The following is a 17,533-nucleotide window of genomic DNA, read 5'->3' as shown; positions in this document are numbered from 1 at the left end:
TCCCCTCTCTGCTGCCCCTTCCTATAGGCCTCTCATTCACAGCTCCCTACAATGGTTAAAAATCTATACTTCTGACAATCAATTTCGTTATTTATTATCTTCAAGAAGGCTTTCCAAATTTATTCCATGCCCTTCCTATTTTGCTGTGTGATATTATTTATAGGGAGTTGCAATGTGCGTCCTATGATTGAGTGAACACAGAGAGGCTGTGACAGCAGACTGACCCGTGTTAACAATCTATAACTGTCGGGGCGGCACGGTGGCACAGTGGTTAGCACTCTTCCCTTATGGCGCTGAGGACCTGGGTTCCATCCCGGCCCTGGGTCATTGTCCGTGTAGAGTTTGCACATTCTCCTTGTGTCTGCGTGGGTTTCACCCCCACAACCCAAAGATGTGCAGGCTAGGTGGATTGCCATGCTAAATTGCCCCTTCATTGGAAATTTTATAAAAACTTTCAAAACTATCAACGAAATGGCAGAACGCAGAGAGGATATCTGCATCAAGTAGAAAGAATAGGCACTTAGAAGCAATTTTTCAGAACTATTCTTAGTCAACAGCAATATTTGTTAAAGATGGTCAATATGCCAGCTCTCTCCTTCCAAGGCTTTCCCTCCCACGGGATAGTGTGCTACTGTTAAGTATGAGAGTAGCTGATTCACATGGAAAGAGAACACCAGGGTTCGTTGTTCTTGTTGAAAGTGCAACTGTGTGGTTGCTGGGGAGTACAGAATGGGATGGCTGTTCTGGCCTCAACACTGATGCAGAAGTTGAATTTGAAAATGAAACTGTGAATTTTTGAAACAATAGAAAACAACAGAGCATTAGAAAAAAAATATGAAATACTGATTATTCTCTGGAACAGATCATCAATTACTTTTGGAAATATATTCTTTGGTTGAGGTACAATGAATATAATCGGTGTTATTCACTATAAAGCTGAAACTTATTGTTACTGATGTATAATTTACAACAAGACAATCACTTGCCTTACAAATCTGCAGTGCGTATCGAATTTTGCTTTTCAAATTAACTTTTTGTTTATGACGTGGAAGATATTCTTTAAGGCTTCCAGCAGGAAGATATTCCATAATCAGCTTCATCCCTCTTCCACCTGGAAAGAGATCAAATAGAGGAAAATTTTGTTACAAATTACACAAGATTACGCAAGGAATCATGAATGAGAAAAAGCAATTTGGTCCACGAAACACATGCATCTGGCAGATTATGTGCAATCCTCTATCAACAATTCAACCCATTTCACCTTCAAACAAAATGTTCCTCCCTATTCCACCAAAGTAAATCAAAGATGGATTTTACAATCCATGTACAATGGATTCTACACGTTCTTGACTTGTGTATTCTTTCATGGAATAATTTCACAGTTCCAGCATAACAGATAATCAAATGAAATGGAAACTTTGCAAACCTTGTGCTAGGGTTAGGGTTTCGTTTTTTCAAATTCCTTTCTTTTCTAAAGGTGTTGAATCCCTTATGGGGTGTACAGTTCAATGGCTTCCAATACTATGCTTAAGTGGTCATGAGTCATGTTTCAGCTTTAACAGTGTCAGCATGCCACAGCTAAACTAATTGCTGATCTCCGCACACACCCACAGAACTGTACTTGTGCGCAGGGAATGTCTGTTGAAGTTGCTGTGCTACAGATCTGCCAGCACCTGCATCAAGTAGTTATTTTTATGCCTACAAGATGCTTTGTAGCTCAGCTCAATCCTACATTCATTGAAATGACACATACAAATTCAAGCAAGTGTCACCATCTATCACTCAGACATTTTGGCTAATATTTCCACCCCCTTAACATAAGTTCACTGACACCATTGGTAGAAGTCTTACAGCTTTCCCAGATGGGTGATACGGTAGCACAGTGGTTAGCACTGTTGCTTCACAGTGCCAGGGTCCCAGGTTCGATTCCCGCCTTGGGTCACTGTCTGTGTGGAGTCTGCATGTTCTCCCTGTATCTGTGTGGGTTTCCTCCGGGCCCTCCGGTGCCGAAAGATGTGCTTGTTAGGTGAATTGGACTTTCTGAATTGTCCCTTGGTGTACCCGAACAGGCACCGGAGTGTGGAGACAAGGGGCTTTTCACAGTAACTTCTTTGCAGTGTGAAGGTAAGCCTACTTGTGACACTAATAAAGATTATTATTATAAAAACTAAATACTGCCTGTAATTGAACCTAAAAAAATCCCTAGCCTGTAAGTTTCATTACCGTATACTATACTTACCAAGTAAGGATTCAGGGAAGCTCAAAACAGACTTTGTTTCAAATCACATGATTGTTCTTTGCAGAATTCATTTTGTTTTATAATTTCCATTTTGTACAAAACATGCAAAAAATAAAAAAATGGGGACTTGCCTTCCTCGGTGCATATTCCTTTGTACTTCACTATATTTTCATGATAAAGAGTCTTTAGAATTTCAACTTCTCTCTTGAGATCTGCTTTATGTTCTTCACTGCTATCTGGTTTCAAAGATTTGACAGCAACAAGTTCGCCTGTGTTGTCACCTTCTGGATCATAGCGACAGAGCTCAACCTTTCCAAAATGACCCTTGTGAAATTAAAATAAAACAGCATTTACCAAATCTCCAACTTCATTGAAACAAACCATTGTTACTGAACAGTTTATTCCAAGTCAGGGTGATCAAGGGGCTCCAAGGGCAAAACGTCTGAATTCAAATCTGAACTAAGTTAATATCCTCTCCATTCCTGATCATGAAGTTGCAAGTTGGAACATCACCACCTTGAACTCATCTTTTCCTTCCAATGCAACAATTTGTTTTTAAATCCCCATTGTCATCCCTTTTTGAATTCCTTAACTTCCAGAAGGATAGCCTGATCTTGACCATAGATTTCATTATGACAATTGTCAATGCCATTTTGTTATATAGCCAATGTAATGACAAATTCAATATGCTGCTTACTCATGGTCCTTTCCCCCCAAAAGGAGGGTAATGATTAGAAAACCAAAAATTACTGGAGGTGCTGGGGCGGTTCGGGTTTGGGCTGGCGTTTGTCGACTGGGTCCGGCTGCTATATAAAGGCGCCAGTCGCGAGCGTACGAATGAACTGAGTGAGTTTGGGGTATTTCAGGCTGCATTGGGTGCCGAGGCAGGGCTGTGCGCTCTCCCCATTGCTCTTTGCCTTGGTGATAAAGCCGCTGGCAATGGCACTTAGGGCACAGAGGGACTGGAGAGGGATTGAGCAGGGGGACGTTGAGCACAGGGTCTCATTGTATGCGGACGACCTGTTGTTGTATATTTCGGACCCAGTGGGGCGTATTGGAGGCATCATGGAGATACTGGGGGAGCTCGGCCGGCTCTCGGGGTACAAGTTAAATATTGGGAAAAGTGTTCCCAATTCAGACTAGGGGACAGGAAAGAAGGCTAGGGGAGTTGCCGTTTAGGGTGGTGGGGGCAAGTTTTAAATACTTGGGTATCCAGGTTGCGCGGGGCTGGGCAAAGTTGCACAGGCTGAACCTGGCTCGGGTAGGAGAGCAGATGAAGGTGGATTTTAAGAGGTGGGATGTGCTGCCACTGGTGCTGGCAGGGGGTGTGCAGACAGTAAAAATGACGGTGCTGCCAAGGTTTCTGTTTGTGTTTCAGAACCTTTCACTCCTCATCCCCAAGTAATTTTCTAAAAAGGTCAATGCGCTGATCTCTGGATTTGTGTGGGTGTGGAAGACCCTCTGGGTGTGGAGGCAGCATTTGGGGCGGGAGGGTGCCTCGGTGTGGGCACCGATCTGCAATAACCATAGGTTTGCACCAATGGGGCTGGACATGAGGTTTTGGGGGTGGTGGCAGGCAGGGATTGAGCACTTTGACGATCTGTTTATAGGGTCAAATTTGCGGAGTTGGAGGACCTGGAGAAAATGTACTAGTTACCAAAGGGGAATGGCTTTAGGTACCTGCAGGTTCGAGACTTTGTAAGGAGAGAGGTGCTGTCCTTTCCTGGGCTGCTGCCTCAGGGGTTGCAGGATAAGGTACTGTTGAGGGATGAAATAGGGGAGGGGAAGGTGTCCGATGTCTGAATGGGAGTTGATTGAATGAGAGGGAGCCCTGGTGGGGAGACATTAAGTGCAAGTGGGGGGAAGGGACTGGGAGGGCAGGTGGGGGGCCGAGACATGGGCAGAGGCCTTGTGGAGGGTGAGCGTGACCACGTTGTGTGCGAGGTTAAGCCTCATCCACTTCAAAGTGGTACAAAGGGTGCATATAATGGTGGCGAGGATGAGAAGGTTCTTTGAGGGGGTAGAGGACAGGTGCGGGCGTTGCACGCAGGGAGGGGGGGGGGGGCACAAATCACGTCCACATGTACTGGGCGTGTCCAGGATTGAGGGGGTTCTGGCAGGGGTTCTCTGCCGTGATGTCCGAGGTGCTGGGTGTGAAGGTGGTCCCGAATCCAGAGGTGATGATAGTTGGCGTATCGGAAGATCCAGGATTCCGGGGGCGAGAGGCCAATGTTTTGGCCTTGATTCGGAGCACCAAAATCGGGGTGTGGATGAATGACTTGGCGGAACTCCTGAGGTTGCAGGAGGTTAAGTTCGCCTTAAGGGGGTCGGTGGATGGGTTCACCCGGAGGTGGCGCAGTTTATGAATTTCTTTAGGGCAGTTTGAGAGGTCAGCAAGGTGGGGGGGGGGGGTTGTTTATTGAGTTGGTCTTCTGATTCTGTTTATATATATGAAAATGCCTTGAATAAAAATATTTTTTAAAAAGAAACAAAAAATTACGATGGCTGTCTTCTATGGTAGGGACCCAGATGTTTCCAAAATTAATCAAGCACCCATCTTTGGGTCAAACATGTCTTCACCTATCTGAATAATATTTCCAAGCAAAATATTGCAGGTGCTGGAAATCTGAAATGAAAATCAAAAAGCGTTGGAAAGACTCAGATTTCTGCAATGACTGGAATCATAAATCTGACCAGTGGCTTCGTGCAGTGATTATATTTTTTAAATTAGAAGTTATCCTCCCATTTTCAGATCTTGAATTCAAATTAGTCAAAAGGCTCCATTTATCCAGTTGAGGATTGTATATCTCTGTCAAAGAATCAAGCTCAAAATCAACAGTTATCTTCCAGCTGAGGGCAAATTAATTTTAAAAAGAGCCCGTGACCAAATCTGACAATCCTTTTAAATGGGACATTGATATTGTACAGTTGTTGCTGCCAAGTAACTTAAAGCAAGTCAATTCAGTTAAATTGTTACATCACAAGATACATTACGTTTCCAAAGTTGATAATTTAATGATTACAAAAGGTATCAAGTTCATTCATTCACACGCCATGGACAGTATTAGTTTTATTATGGACTCCTATCCGACCCATATGGTCTTTTAAGAAAGGATTCTGTAAACTTTTCTCCCTGCTCCCAAAAGATAAATCAAGCAGCTCTCCAGAATACATATTTAACGTTATATCATATATTGTTTATCTATGATTGTTGCCTTCCTTTGAAAGGCACTTCCACATAGCTCCAATACCTTAGAACTTCATCAGGTTTCACACAGCACTGAATCATCTCTGTTAATTACTGGGGCTGGTTTAACACAGTGGGCTAGTCAGCTGACTTGTAATACAGAACAAGGCCAGCAGCGCGAGATCAATTCCCGTACCGGCCTCCCGAACAGGTGCCGGACTGTGGCGACTGGGGGCTTTTCACAGTAACTTCATTGAAGCCTACTTGTGACAATCAGTGATTATATATTATATTACTGCTGTTAATTCTTATTCCTGTTGCCATCCAAATACTTAATCCGATTTTTTACAAAAGATATTTATTCAGCATTGCTTTGAATGAGAGTCTAGTCTACATGTATTACTGTTTGGAAGAAAAATGTTCCTCTCATCTCAAGTGTAGGTTAAGGTTTGTTAACTTTACATTTTTGTTCTCACAAGTGTGTTTTGCAGCTACATTATCCATTTTCGGCTCCAATCAAATTTGAAGCATCACTGTCTATTTCACCATATCATCATTTTTTTTCTACACCTCAAAACTACAGGACTTCTTCCCTCAGTTTTCCCTTCCACCTACAAATCTATAGGCATTTAAATACCCAAATTTGGTATCAACTCATTAATTCGCCTTCTCTCCGACCCTGGTCAAACTTGGTGATTTCCTGCAATTAGGCTTTTGAACTTTCACACAGTAATTTAAAAGGATTACAATCTCTAGGTGCAGTGGGCAAATAAAAGCAGCTGCTTACCTCACCCAGATCCCTTATCCTTCGGAGAAATCTTTTTTCAAACTGAGTTGGATCAATTTCAGCCTTGGGTTTATCATCAGGAACTATATTTGGATCTGACCATGAACATTGGAAAAAAAACCAGTAAAAAATAAAATAAAAGAACAGACGATTAAGGTTATTTCCATTCTTTGGTCTCTTTGTGACAGTGCCGACAACGGTTTGTTAACATCCTCAATCCCAAGCAACATCCTGCTCGAGTTTTGGCACTGTGCAATGATGGGATGTGTGTCTGTGCTTGTGATTCCTCACAAAATGTCATGATTACAGTCATGTCACTGTGGGTATTTATCAGGTCAAGGGAAAGCGCCTCTGCACCGGAACAATGCAGACCCAAGAGCCTGTAACATAGGCCCTTTTCCAAAGTGAGCTTTCACTTGTTCTATGGATGATTGATAATTCTCCTCCCAAAGAGTTCCTCAGCTTTTCTTTGCTTTCGAATAAGAAAAAGAACAGAGACGCACCACATTTCGGTCACAACATCCAAAAGGCCTCGAGAGGAAGTCCCTGAGCTCTTGGAATAATACGTGTGCCAAGAGACGAGGTAAAAGGGACTTAATGTCTGCAAATGTTCCCGGTCATAATGTATACACCGTTGATGTACTTAGAAACAATTACTTTTGGATACATGCAGAAAAATTATTTTTGATGTTACAGCCTCTTACTCTGCTCTTGCAGTTTGTTGATATCTCTCATGATGGCCCTGAAGAATGGCCGCTCGGGTGGATTGTAGGTCATGCACTGCTGCATTAGCTCAGCTAATTCCTTACAGGAGGATGGGGGGGTGAGTTTACATCGAGCCTCGTAGAATCTCTCTTTCTGTGTCATAAACAGATAGGAAAACATTGGTTATAATATGTGAATTACATATTTTAGGTACAAACATTGTAGGACATCACCATGGCCAAAACGAAGTCGACAGAAAATGAGATGAATAAATAAGTTAGGTGTTAATCTTGAGTTTTAAAAGTGTGGAAATTGTAGGAGAAAGGAGTTAGAGGAAGAACAGTATGACAAAACTCTAATTTTAGTTTTGTGTATAGTGACCCACAGTGAAAATGGATTGGGCCTCTCTTATTTTCTTAACTGTAGGTGCACCCACTGCCACTGGGCCCAAATTTTGAAATTCCCTTCCTAAACAGCACTGTGCGTGGGCCTACATCACATGGTCTGTAATGGTTCAAGAAGGCAGAGTACCATCACCTGCTCGAGGAAAATTAGGAACGGTCAATAAAAGCTGCCCTTCCCAGCGATGCCCACAACTCAAGAACAAATAAAATGAATTGTTAAAACAGAGAGACTCCAGATGACTTGGCTTTCCTTCAAAATTCAATTTTACAAAGGTGCCACCTTCAATGGCATTTTCTACCAGTCAATGACAGATGAGTTCATTAGTAACCTTCAAAATGCTTTTTCTTTGATAATCAAAGTACCATTGCAAAAATAAAGGCCGCAAGGAGGTCCCTGGGCACTTGGAATAGCAAGTGTGCCCAGATTAAGGCAAAGAGCCAAGGTTCAACCTTGACCCTAGTACATCTCATTGTTTCCAAAACTTCTACACGATAAAGCAAAGATTACAGCAGAAGTCTAATCAGAACAATGTTTCCTTTTCTGTTTCACTGATGCAAAAATGCATTAAAAGTAATCAATGTGAACTTTATAACAACAAAAATTTTGAAATTTGTGCTGCAGCTTTTTTACCCCCCGCAAATGATTCTGAAAAACATCTGATCAGAAACTGCTAGAAGCTGAAGAGAAAAATATTCCAAAGTGCAGCTGACTGCCAAAGAATGGTGGCCTCCAGGAAATGATATGCATAGCAGATGTTCAGACAGTACAAGTCAAATGCAGTTCAGAGCATCCCAGCTCTAGGCAAAATGATCGATTCCTGGCTTTGGGGAGAGACTGAATGTCCCAAAAATGGTAACTGAAAGTATTAACAGACAAAATCCAGCGCTGGCTAGGCCTATCACCGATTGCCCTGGAGAAGCTGGTGAGCCATCTTCTTCAACCGCAGATCTCAACGTGGTGTAGGTATACCTAAAGGAAAGAAATTCCGGAATTCTCAACCAACAACATGAAGAATTGATATATTTCCAAGTCAGGATGGTGTGCAGTTGGGTGGGTACTATACGTGGTACATCCTATACGTGGTACACACTGCTGCCACTATGCATGAGTAGCGGGGGAATGAATGTTCAATCAATAAATTGCATATTATGAAATAAGTATTTATTGTGCTTCCATTAAACACTTATTTTAGAGGTAGAAATTTAAGCTATTGACAAAAATTTTAAGAAATGACAAGAGCATTAAAATCGGAAGAGTCAGCAGCCAAATTTCACAAAATGTCATGCCTACTAGGCCTTTCATTTTCTAACTGAATGATGTGGAGATGCCGGCGTTGGACTGGGGTGAGCACAGTACGAAGTCTTACAACACCAGGTTAAAGTCCAACAGGTTTGTTTCGATGTCACTAGCTTTCGGAGCGCTGCTCCTTCCTCAGGTGAATGAAGAAGTCTGATCCAGAAACACATATATAGACAAATTCAAAGATGCCAAACAATGCTAGGAATGCGAGCATTAGCAGGTGATTAAATCTTTACAGATCCAGAGATGGGGTAACCCCAGGTTAAAGAGGTGTGAATTGTATCAAGCCAGGACAGTTAGTAGGATTTCGCAGGCCAGATGGTGGGGGATGAATGTAATGTGACATGAATCCCAGGTCCCGGTTGAGGCCGCACTCATGTGTGCGGAACTTGGCTATAAGTTTCTGCTCGGCGATTCTGCGTTGTCGCGGGTCCTGAAGGCCGCCTTGGAGAACGCTTACCCGGAGATCAGAGGCTGAATGCCCTTGACTGCTGAAGTGTTCCCCGACTGGAAGGGAACATTCCTGCCTGGTGATTGTTGCGCGATGTCCGTTCATTCGTTGTCGCAGCGTCTGCATGGTCTCGCCAATGTACCACGCTTCGGGACATCCTTCCGGATCTGTAAAGATTTAATCACCTGCTAATGCTCGCATTCCTAGCATTGTTTGGCATCTTTGAATTTGTCTATATATGTGTTTCTGGATCAGACTTCTTCATTCACCTGAGGAAGGAGCAGCGCTCCGAAAGCTAGTGACATCGAAACAAACCTGTTGGACTTTAACCTTGTGTTGTAAGACTTCGTACTCTTTCTAACTGAAGACAGAGACTTTTATAAAGGAAAAGGTTGGCACATAAAAAGTGATAAAAATGTAATAACAGCAAGTCAAGTGGACAGACTTAAATATATTTTTCTAAAAACAAAAGGTGAAGCAAGGGTGAGGATGAGAACGTGTTACTTCTAACTAACTACCTCTGCCAGGCTTCGATCTTTCAGAGGCACTTCTCCATTATAGCAGATGGCCCATAGGGTTGTCCCAAAACTCCATTTGTCGGTAGCAATGCTCAGGTTTTTTGAGTCTTCTACACATTCTGGTGCAATCCATGGAATACGCTCAACACGTTCTAGAACAGTAAATTACAGTGAAATATGTTCTTACAAAGTTCCTTTCAATTCAATTAAAAGCCTGTAAAATGGAGAATTTTATTTAAAGATGAAGACTGCTGAATTAGTTGTAATGCATCCCTATCACGAAGCTGGTAGTCTACCTAATTGAATGTAGATTTAAGCGGTATCACTCTCTTCTGAAAACACTGGCTTATGCTCAAGTATAATTCCACCGGATGCCATTTTCTATTCAGTACGCCTAATAGCTTTTTCAGTGTGTGAGTCCAGACAATGCGCGTTATCAAACTGCTCAACTATGTTGGAATTAGAACTTGAGCCAAATGCTCGTCATATATGGACACTTTAAAATCAGTGGCTGTTGTTTAAGAGCTGGAATCCTCCCTAATTTTGGTCCTCCTTCTCACAGGGACATTGAGGCCCAAGGTAATGAGTCGACTGTCAACCGGGCTGCGTTTAGCTAATGGCACAGACTGGCAGTTAATATTTAGTGAATAATATTACCAATTGGGTCCATGTTTGAGACCATAAACTGAGGAGACCACCAAGTGCAAGTCACATTCCATAATATAATTTGCATGGCACCACACACTGGAGAGAGAGAGGGGGCACTGCATGACTCCAAACTAAAAATTTTTACTTTTAACTCATGTCAGTTATCATGACAAAATTATTTTTTACGTTTGAGGGATTGGAAGCTCCTCCAACGGGGAAATTTATGGAATATAATTTCAAACGCACAGACATGTTTTGACCTCAAGAATGGCACAGGGTTGGGCAGCCACGGGTTGATTCGGACACCGAGCATAAACAGTGACTCTTCAAAATGGGTTGGACATTGATTGGTACCAGAGAGGTACCATTACCTGCCATTGACTAACGGAATCAGAAGTCTGATTACCCACTACAGTGGCACAAGTGATATATCATCAATACAACACCTCTGGGAATTATGCAATTAAGGTCTGGAATAGGGTCATTAAAACCCCTATTAACCTTGGAAGCCAGGTGCTGTGTCACCTCAAACAGCAGAAAAATTGCTCATACAATGAGAACTGATCTTCTATGGAAAACCCTGGATTGCTTCAACCAGCTGGAGCTGATGACATTTGTGTGGACTTTGCGTGGAATCAACTAACTGGACACTGGATCGGCAAGAGCAAGAATATATGTTTTGGCATGTCTCGGTTAAATTATTATAAAGGACAAGCACATCAGAGTATTGGGGCTGCGGTCAGAACGAGGGTAAGGCCCTGGTCACCTTGACTCAGGAGCTACAATCAATATGGGACAGACAGTCACGTTGGGGATTCCAAGTGTTTTCCACCATACAGTGGCATTATTGATCTGAAGGTTTTGTAAGGGTTTGGGATGGCATTTCTCGCCGGGAACTTGTCATTTGTTTGAGCCGTATCATGGTGATATTGGTCGGAGGGCCTTTTCTAAGGTTTCGGGACAATACGTGGTGTTTTGCCTGTATTTTTGTGAGTTTAAATCTGAGCCATGGTGACTTTGTGTTGGATACTGGGAATGGGTGGTTTTAAATATTGGGGTCTTTTACTGTGGGATTTTGTTGGGGTTTCAATGAAATGATTGTGTCTCGCTGGTGATTCTGTTCAAGCCATACACAGGTGAATCTGGTGTCACAAACCCGAGTGTGGGGAGGGTCTCTAAGGGAGGAAATGGAAACCCTACACATTAATGACAAGGATAAGTATTCATACTCCCGAGTTGCAGTCAGTGCTTTCTATTACCTCTAGAATTATATGACTCACTTTTCCTATTCTTCCATGCCAATGCCCAGGTCTAATTTATACCCTGAAATTCTGTCCTCACCTGTCACTCCCATAACTGGTCCCTTAAATTTAAATTTTGGCGTTTCCTCACCTCAAGCCTCAACTGCAGATTACAATCTTCACGTCATAGTCATAGAATTTACAGTGCAGAAGGAGGCCATATGGCCCATCGGGTCTATACTGGTCCCTGAAAGAGCACCTGACCTAAGCTCACACCTCTACCCTATCCCCGTAACATAGCAACCCCACCTAACGTTTGGACACTTCGGGGAAATTTAGCGTGACCAATTCACTTAACCCGCACATCTTTAGACTGTGGAAGGAAACGGAGCACACGGAGGAAACCCACGCAGACATGGGGAGAATGAGCAGACTCCGCAAAGACAGTGACCCAAGCCGGGTATCGAACCCGGGTCCCCAGCGCGGTGAAGGAACTGTGCTACCGTGCCACCCTCTGCTTCCTTCAACCTCATTGTACCAGAGCCATCAACCCATAGGTAACTTCACAAGAGATTCTATAGATTTGATGTACTACTTTTCTAAAACATTTTAAACAAGGAGTATATCTTCCTTTGTTTATTGTTGCTAAAAAGAGGCAATTTTCCCTCAATTATACACCACGTTAAACCATTTTGTTTCTAAAATTGTAAACCGAGGAAATTCTACATCTTTCTGAAAACATTACCTTCTCTGGACAGCACCGTGATGGGAACACCTGGGTCACTCAGTTTGATGAATGGGCCTCCATCATTCTCAATGCCTTGTCTTGCCAGCAAAATATTTTTGGTACATACATTTCCATGCACTAAATTCTTGTCCTCCTGTTTATAAAAATGATCCATGTTAGCACAGTAGTTAACACTTAAAACAATTAAATGTATCAGTTTATCTCCATATGGATTAATTATGTAAACAATAATGAAGTGAGTAAGGCTGTCAAATCTATCAAGACCAATCTTTCCATGCCATCTGGTATAATTCATCCCACATTATTCTAGCTAATAGAAACACTTCCTGGTTCTCAAAGGCAATTAAATAAAACTGAAAACTATCCATCCATTCCTCATCTCTACTATTCAAACCTTACTTTCTGACCTCCCCCGGGAAGCATCATCTTCCATCAAACATGAGGAGAGACAAGTTGGATGTAGCTTATTGGTCAGTTTCATAACATCATCAAAGTGAAACTTCACATCATGTTAGGGGTCAGTTCCACATAGAATAGCTATTCCTAGATCTCCATCAACATGTCTCGAGCAGGCAAAAGCATGATTGAGGGAGATTAATGATGTATGAATATTACTCTTTATAGCATTTATGATTAAGCAATTGGTAATTACATAGAAATTAAAGCACAGAAACAAGGATCAACCAGTCAATGTTGGTGCTTCTTCCACATGACCCTGACAACTATCTCGGTGACCTATGAATCAACCAACTATTGTTATGACATGCTGAGCCAGTGTGCGGTCAATTCCAGCCCCCACTTGACCCGGAGTCACAACACGATTGAAATTAACTTTGATTTTCATACCCAGGTTTTTCGGTTTCTCAATAACTATAGTCACCAGGTTTATAAATTTAAACACAATTAACTTTTTATTATTCACAAACTATAGAACAAAGAACAAAGAAAAGTACAGCACAGGTACAGGCCCTTCGGCCCTCCAAGCCCGTGCCGACCATGCTGCCCGACTAAACTACAATCTTCTACACTTCCTGGGTCCGTATCCCTATATTCCCATCCTATTCATGTATTTGTCAAGATGCCCCTTAAATGTCACTATCGTCCTTGCTTCCACCACCTCCTCCGGTAGCAAGTTCCAGGCATCCACTAGTCTCTGTGTAAAAAACTAGCCTCGTACATCTACTCTAAACCTTGCCCCTCACACCTTAAACCTATGCTCCCTAGTAATTGATCCCTCTACCCTGGGGAAAAGCCTCTGACTATCCACTCTGTCTATGCCCCTCATAATTTTGTAGACCTCTATCAGGTCGCCCCTCAACCTCCGTCGTTCCAGTGAGAACAAACCGAGTTCCTCATAGCTAATGCCCTCCATACCATGCAACATTCTGGTAAATCTCTTCAGCACCCTCTCTAAAGCCTCCACATCCTTCTGGTAGTGTGGCGACCAGAATTGAACACAATACTCCAAGTGTGGCCTAACTAAGGTTCTATACAGCTGTAACATGACTTGCCAATTCTTATACTCAATGCCCCGGCCAATGAAGGCAAGCATGCCATATGCCTTCTTGACTACCTTCTCCACCTGTGTTGCCCCTTTCAGTGACGTCTGGACCTGTACACCTAGATCTCTCTGACTTTCAATACTCTTGAGGGTTCTACCATTCACTGTATATTCCCTACCTGCATTAGACCTTCCAAAATGCATTACCTCACATTTGTCCAGATTAAACTCCATCTGCCATCTCTCCGCCCAAGTCTCCAAACAATCTAAATCCTGCTGTATCCTCTGACAGTCTTCATCGCTATCCGCAATTCCACCAACCTTTGTGTCGTCTGCAAACTTACTAATCAGACCAGTTACATTTTCCTCCAAATCATTTATATATACTACAAAGAGCAAAGGTCCCAGCACTGATCCCTGCGGAACACCACTAGTCACAGCCCTCCAATTAGAAAAGCATCCTTCCATTGCTACTCTCTGCCTTCTATGACCTAGCCAGTTCTGTATCCACCTTGCCAGCTCACACCTGATCCCATGTGACTTCACCTTTTGTACTAGTCTACCATGAGGGACCTGGTCAAAGGACTTACTGAAGTCCATATAGACAACATCCACTGCCCTACCTGCATCAATCATCTTTGTGACCTCCAGTGAGACACGACCTCCCCTTCACAAAACCATGCTGCCTCTCACTAATACGTCATTTGCTTCCAAATGGGAGTAGATCCTGTCTCGAAGAATTCTCTCCAGTAATTTCCCTACCACTGACGTAAGGCTCCACCGGCCTGTAGTTCCCTGGATTATCCTTGCTACCCTTCTGAAACAGAGGAACAACATTGGCTATTCTCCAGTCCTCCGGGACATCACCTGAAGACAGTGAGGATCCAAAGATTTCTGTCAAGGCCTCAGCAATTTCCCCTCCAGCCTCCTTCAGTATTCTGGGGGAGATCCCATCCCATCAGGCCCTGGGGACTTATCTATCATAATATTTTTCAAGATGCCCAACACTCGTCTTTTTGGATCTCAATGTGACCCAGGCTATCTGCACACCCTTCTCCAGACTCAACATCTACCAATTCCTTCTCTTTGGTGAATACTGATGCAAAGTATTCATTTAGTACCTCGCCCATTTCCTCTGGCTCCACACATAGAATCCCTTGCCTATCCTTCAGTGGGCCAACCCTTTCCCTGGCTACCCTCTTGCTTTTTATGTACGTGTAAAAAGCCTTGGGATTTTCCTTAACCCTATTTGCCAATGAATTTTTGTGACCCCTTCTAGCCCACCTGACTCCTTGCTTAAGTTCCTTCCTACTTTCCTTATATTCCACACAGGCTTCATCTGTTCCCAGCCTTTTAGCCCTGATAAATGCCTCCTTTTTCTTTTTGACGAGGCCTACAATATCTCTCGTTATCCAAGGTTCCCGAAAATTGCCGTATTTATCCTTCTTCCTCACAGGAACATGCCGGTCCTGAATTCCTTTCAACTGACACTTGAAAGCCTCCCACATGTCAGATGTTGATTTACCCTCAAACATCCGCCCCCAATCTAGGTTCTTCAGTTCCCGCCTAATATTGTTATAATTAGCCTTCCCCCAATTTAGCACATTCACCCTAGGACCACTCTTATCCTTGTCCACCAGCACTTTAAAACTTACTGAATTAAGGATACTGTTCCCGAAATGCTTCCCTACTGGAACTTCTACCACCTGGCCGGGCTCATTCCCCAATACCAGGTCCAGTACCGCCCCTTCCCTAGTTGGACTGTCTACATATTGTTTTAAGAAGCCCTCCTGGATGCTCCTTACAAACTCTGCCCCGTCTAAGCCCCTGGCACTAAGTGAGTCCCAGTCAATATTGGGGACGTTGAAGTCTCCCATCACCACAACCCTGTTGTTTTTACTCTTTTCCAAAATCTGTCTACCTATCTGTTCCTCTATCTCCCGCTGGCTGTTGGGAGGCCTGTAGTAAACCCCCAACATTGTGACTACACCCTTCTTATTCCTGATCTCTACCCATATAGCCACACTGCCCTCTGAGGTGTCCTCCCGTAGTACAGCTGTGATATCCTCCCTAACCAGTAGCACAACTCCGCCACCCCTTTTACATCCCCCTCTATCCCGCCTGAAACATCTAAATCCTGGAACGTTTAGCTGCCAATCCTGCCCTTCCCTCAACCAGGTCTCTGTAATGGCAACAACATCATAGTTCCAAGTACTAATCCAAGCTCTAAGTTCATCTGCCTTACGCGTAATACTTCTTGCATTAAAACATATGCACTTCAGGCCACCAGACCTGCTGTGTTCAGCAACTTCACCCCGTCTGCTCTGCCTCAGAGCCATACTGTCCCTATTCCCTAGTTCTCCCTCAATGCTCTCACCTTCTGACCTATTGCTCCCGTGCCCACCCCCCTGCCATACTAGTTTAAACCCTCCCGTGTGACACTAGCAAACCTCGCAGCCAGGATATTTATGCCAGGATAATTAAATATTTAGGCCAAGATAATGAAATAAGCAACAAATTCAACTGGTTAACTACTATCTAATCTCTAACCACCCCCATCAGTTTTTAACTCGCACCACCCTCTATATACACACACACACACACAAAGAGGAAAGAGGGGTGTAAAATAATGATGAAAGTTAAAAGATAAGCCTTTTTGTTTCAGATGGACATCTTCCAGTTAGTTTCTTCTTCAATCTATGCTTTCAGGTGGATGTTATCTTTTCTTTCAGTTTGTAATGGTTTTCACTGTAGACTCACAGAAATAGCAGGCAGCCAGCATTTGAGAGAGAGAGAGAGAGAGAGTCACACACAACTTCTTCTTTCAGGGTTTAGAAGATCCTGCCTTCAGGCAGCAGAACAGAAGAGAGAGCTGCTTCCACCTTGAGGGTCAAGTGGCTTCTCCTGGGTTCTCTCCGAAAAAACCCTACTTGTCAGGAACCAGTAGCGGTTGGTTGTCTGGCAGATTACTGTCCCTAGCCAATCCATTGGCCACCAGCCAACCAATCAAAACAAACCCTTCCAATCTCTTGGGTGCCACAAAGTCTGGGTTCTTCTGCCCAGAATACAAAACTTTATAACAGTGTGCTATTTTGACACTGCGTTCCTTACTTCCTCTGCTTGACTTAAAGGTATGCTGCCATTAACGGTCCATGGACCAAAATGATAAGAACAAAATATAAGATATAGGAACTAAGGGAATTAACAGGAATGGCCCTAACACTACATAACATATTCTTACAACTAAAATGGTCTCTGCTTCAAACACTAACTCTGAAATGAATAACCTCACAACCCTCTGTGTAGGAAAGTTTCTCAGTTTGTTGTCCAGAATCACTTTATGTTACATCTATAATCCCTTTTCTAAAACCCTCGATTACTGATAATAATCCATTTCCATGTACTCTAACCTATCCCTTAATAATTTTAAATATCCAAAGAATCCATAGAATCTATAGATATCCTACAGTGCCATTCGCCCCATCGAGTCTTCACTGACCCTCTAAAAGAGCACTGTAATCTAGGCCCATTCCCCCACCCCATCCCCGTAAACCCATGCATTGATCATGGCCGACCACCTAACCTACACATCTTTGGACTGTGGGAGCAAACCAGAGCACCCGGAGGAAACCCATGTGGACATAGGAAGAACATGGAAACTCCACACAGAGTGTTACCCAAGGCCGGAATCGAACCTGGGTCCTTGGCGCTGTGAGGCAGCAGTGCTAACCACTGTACCACCGTGCCACCCCTATCCCTATCAAATTACCCCGTACTCTCCTCTAATAAAAACAACTCAAATTT

General features: G+C 43.2%; 1 protein-coding gene across 7 annotated transcripts in view; it reads right to left on the bottom strand.

Moving 5' to 3' along the window:
• Positions 1-17,533, bottom strand: part of jak1 (Janus kinase 1) — a 187,945-nt gene that overhangs the window by 13,369 nt on the left and 157,043 nt on the right. For all 7 annotated transcript variants that reach the window (XM_072511125.1, XM_072511128.1, XM_072511126.1 and 4 more), the window contains 6 exons: positions 12,226-12,361; positions 9,592-9,743; positions 6,918-7,071; positions 6,214-6,308; positions 2,371-2,563; positions 987-1,111 (listed from right to left, as the gene is read on the bottom strand). In XM_072511125.1, coding sequence (XP_072367226.1) covers positions 987-1,111; positions 2,371-2,563; positions 6,214-6,308; positions 6,918-7,071; positions 9,592-9,743; positions 12,226-12,361 — 855 coding nt within the window. The remainder of the gene's footprint in view (positions 1-986; positions 1,112-2,370; positions 2,564-6,213; positions 6,309-6,917; positions 7,072-9,591; positions 9,744-12,225; positions 12,362-17,533) is intronic.

The sequence above is a fragment of the Scyliorhinus torazame genome, chromosome 7, assembly GCF_047496885.1.
Source record: "Scyliorhinus torazame isolate Kashiwa2021f chromosome 7, sScyTor2.1, whole genome shotgun sequence".
In the NCBI taxonomy this organism is placed as follows: domain Eukaryota; kingdom Metazoa; phylum Chordata; class Chondrichthyes; order Carcharhiniformes; family Scyliorhinidae; genus Scyliorhinus; species Scyliorhinus torazame.
Note: the sequence above shows the minus strand (reverse complement) of the source record. Positions and strands in the feature narration are given on the sequence as shown.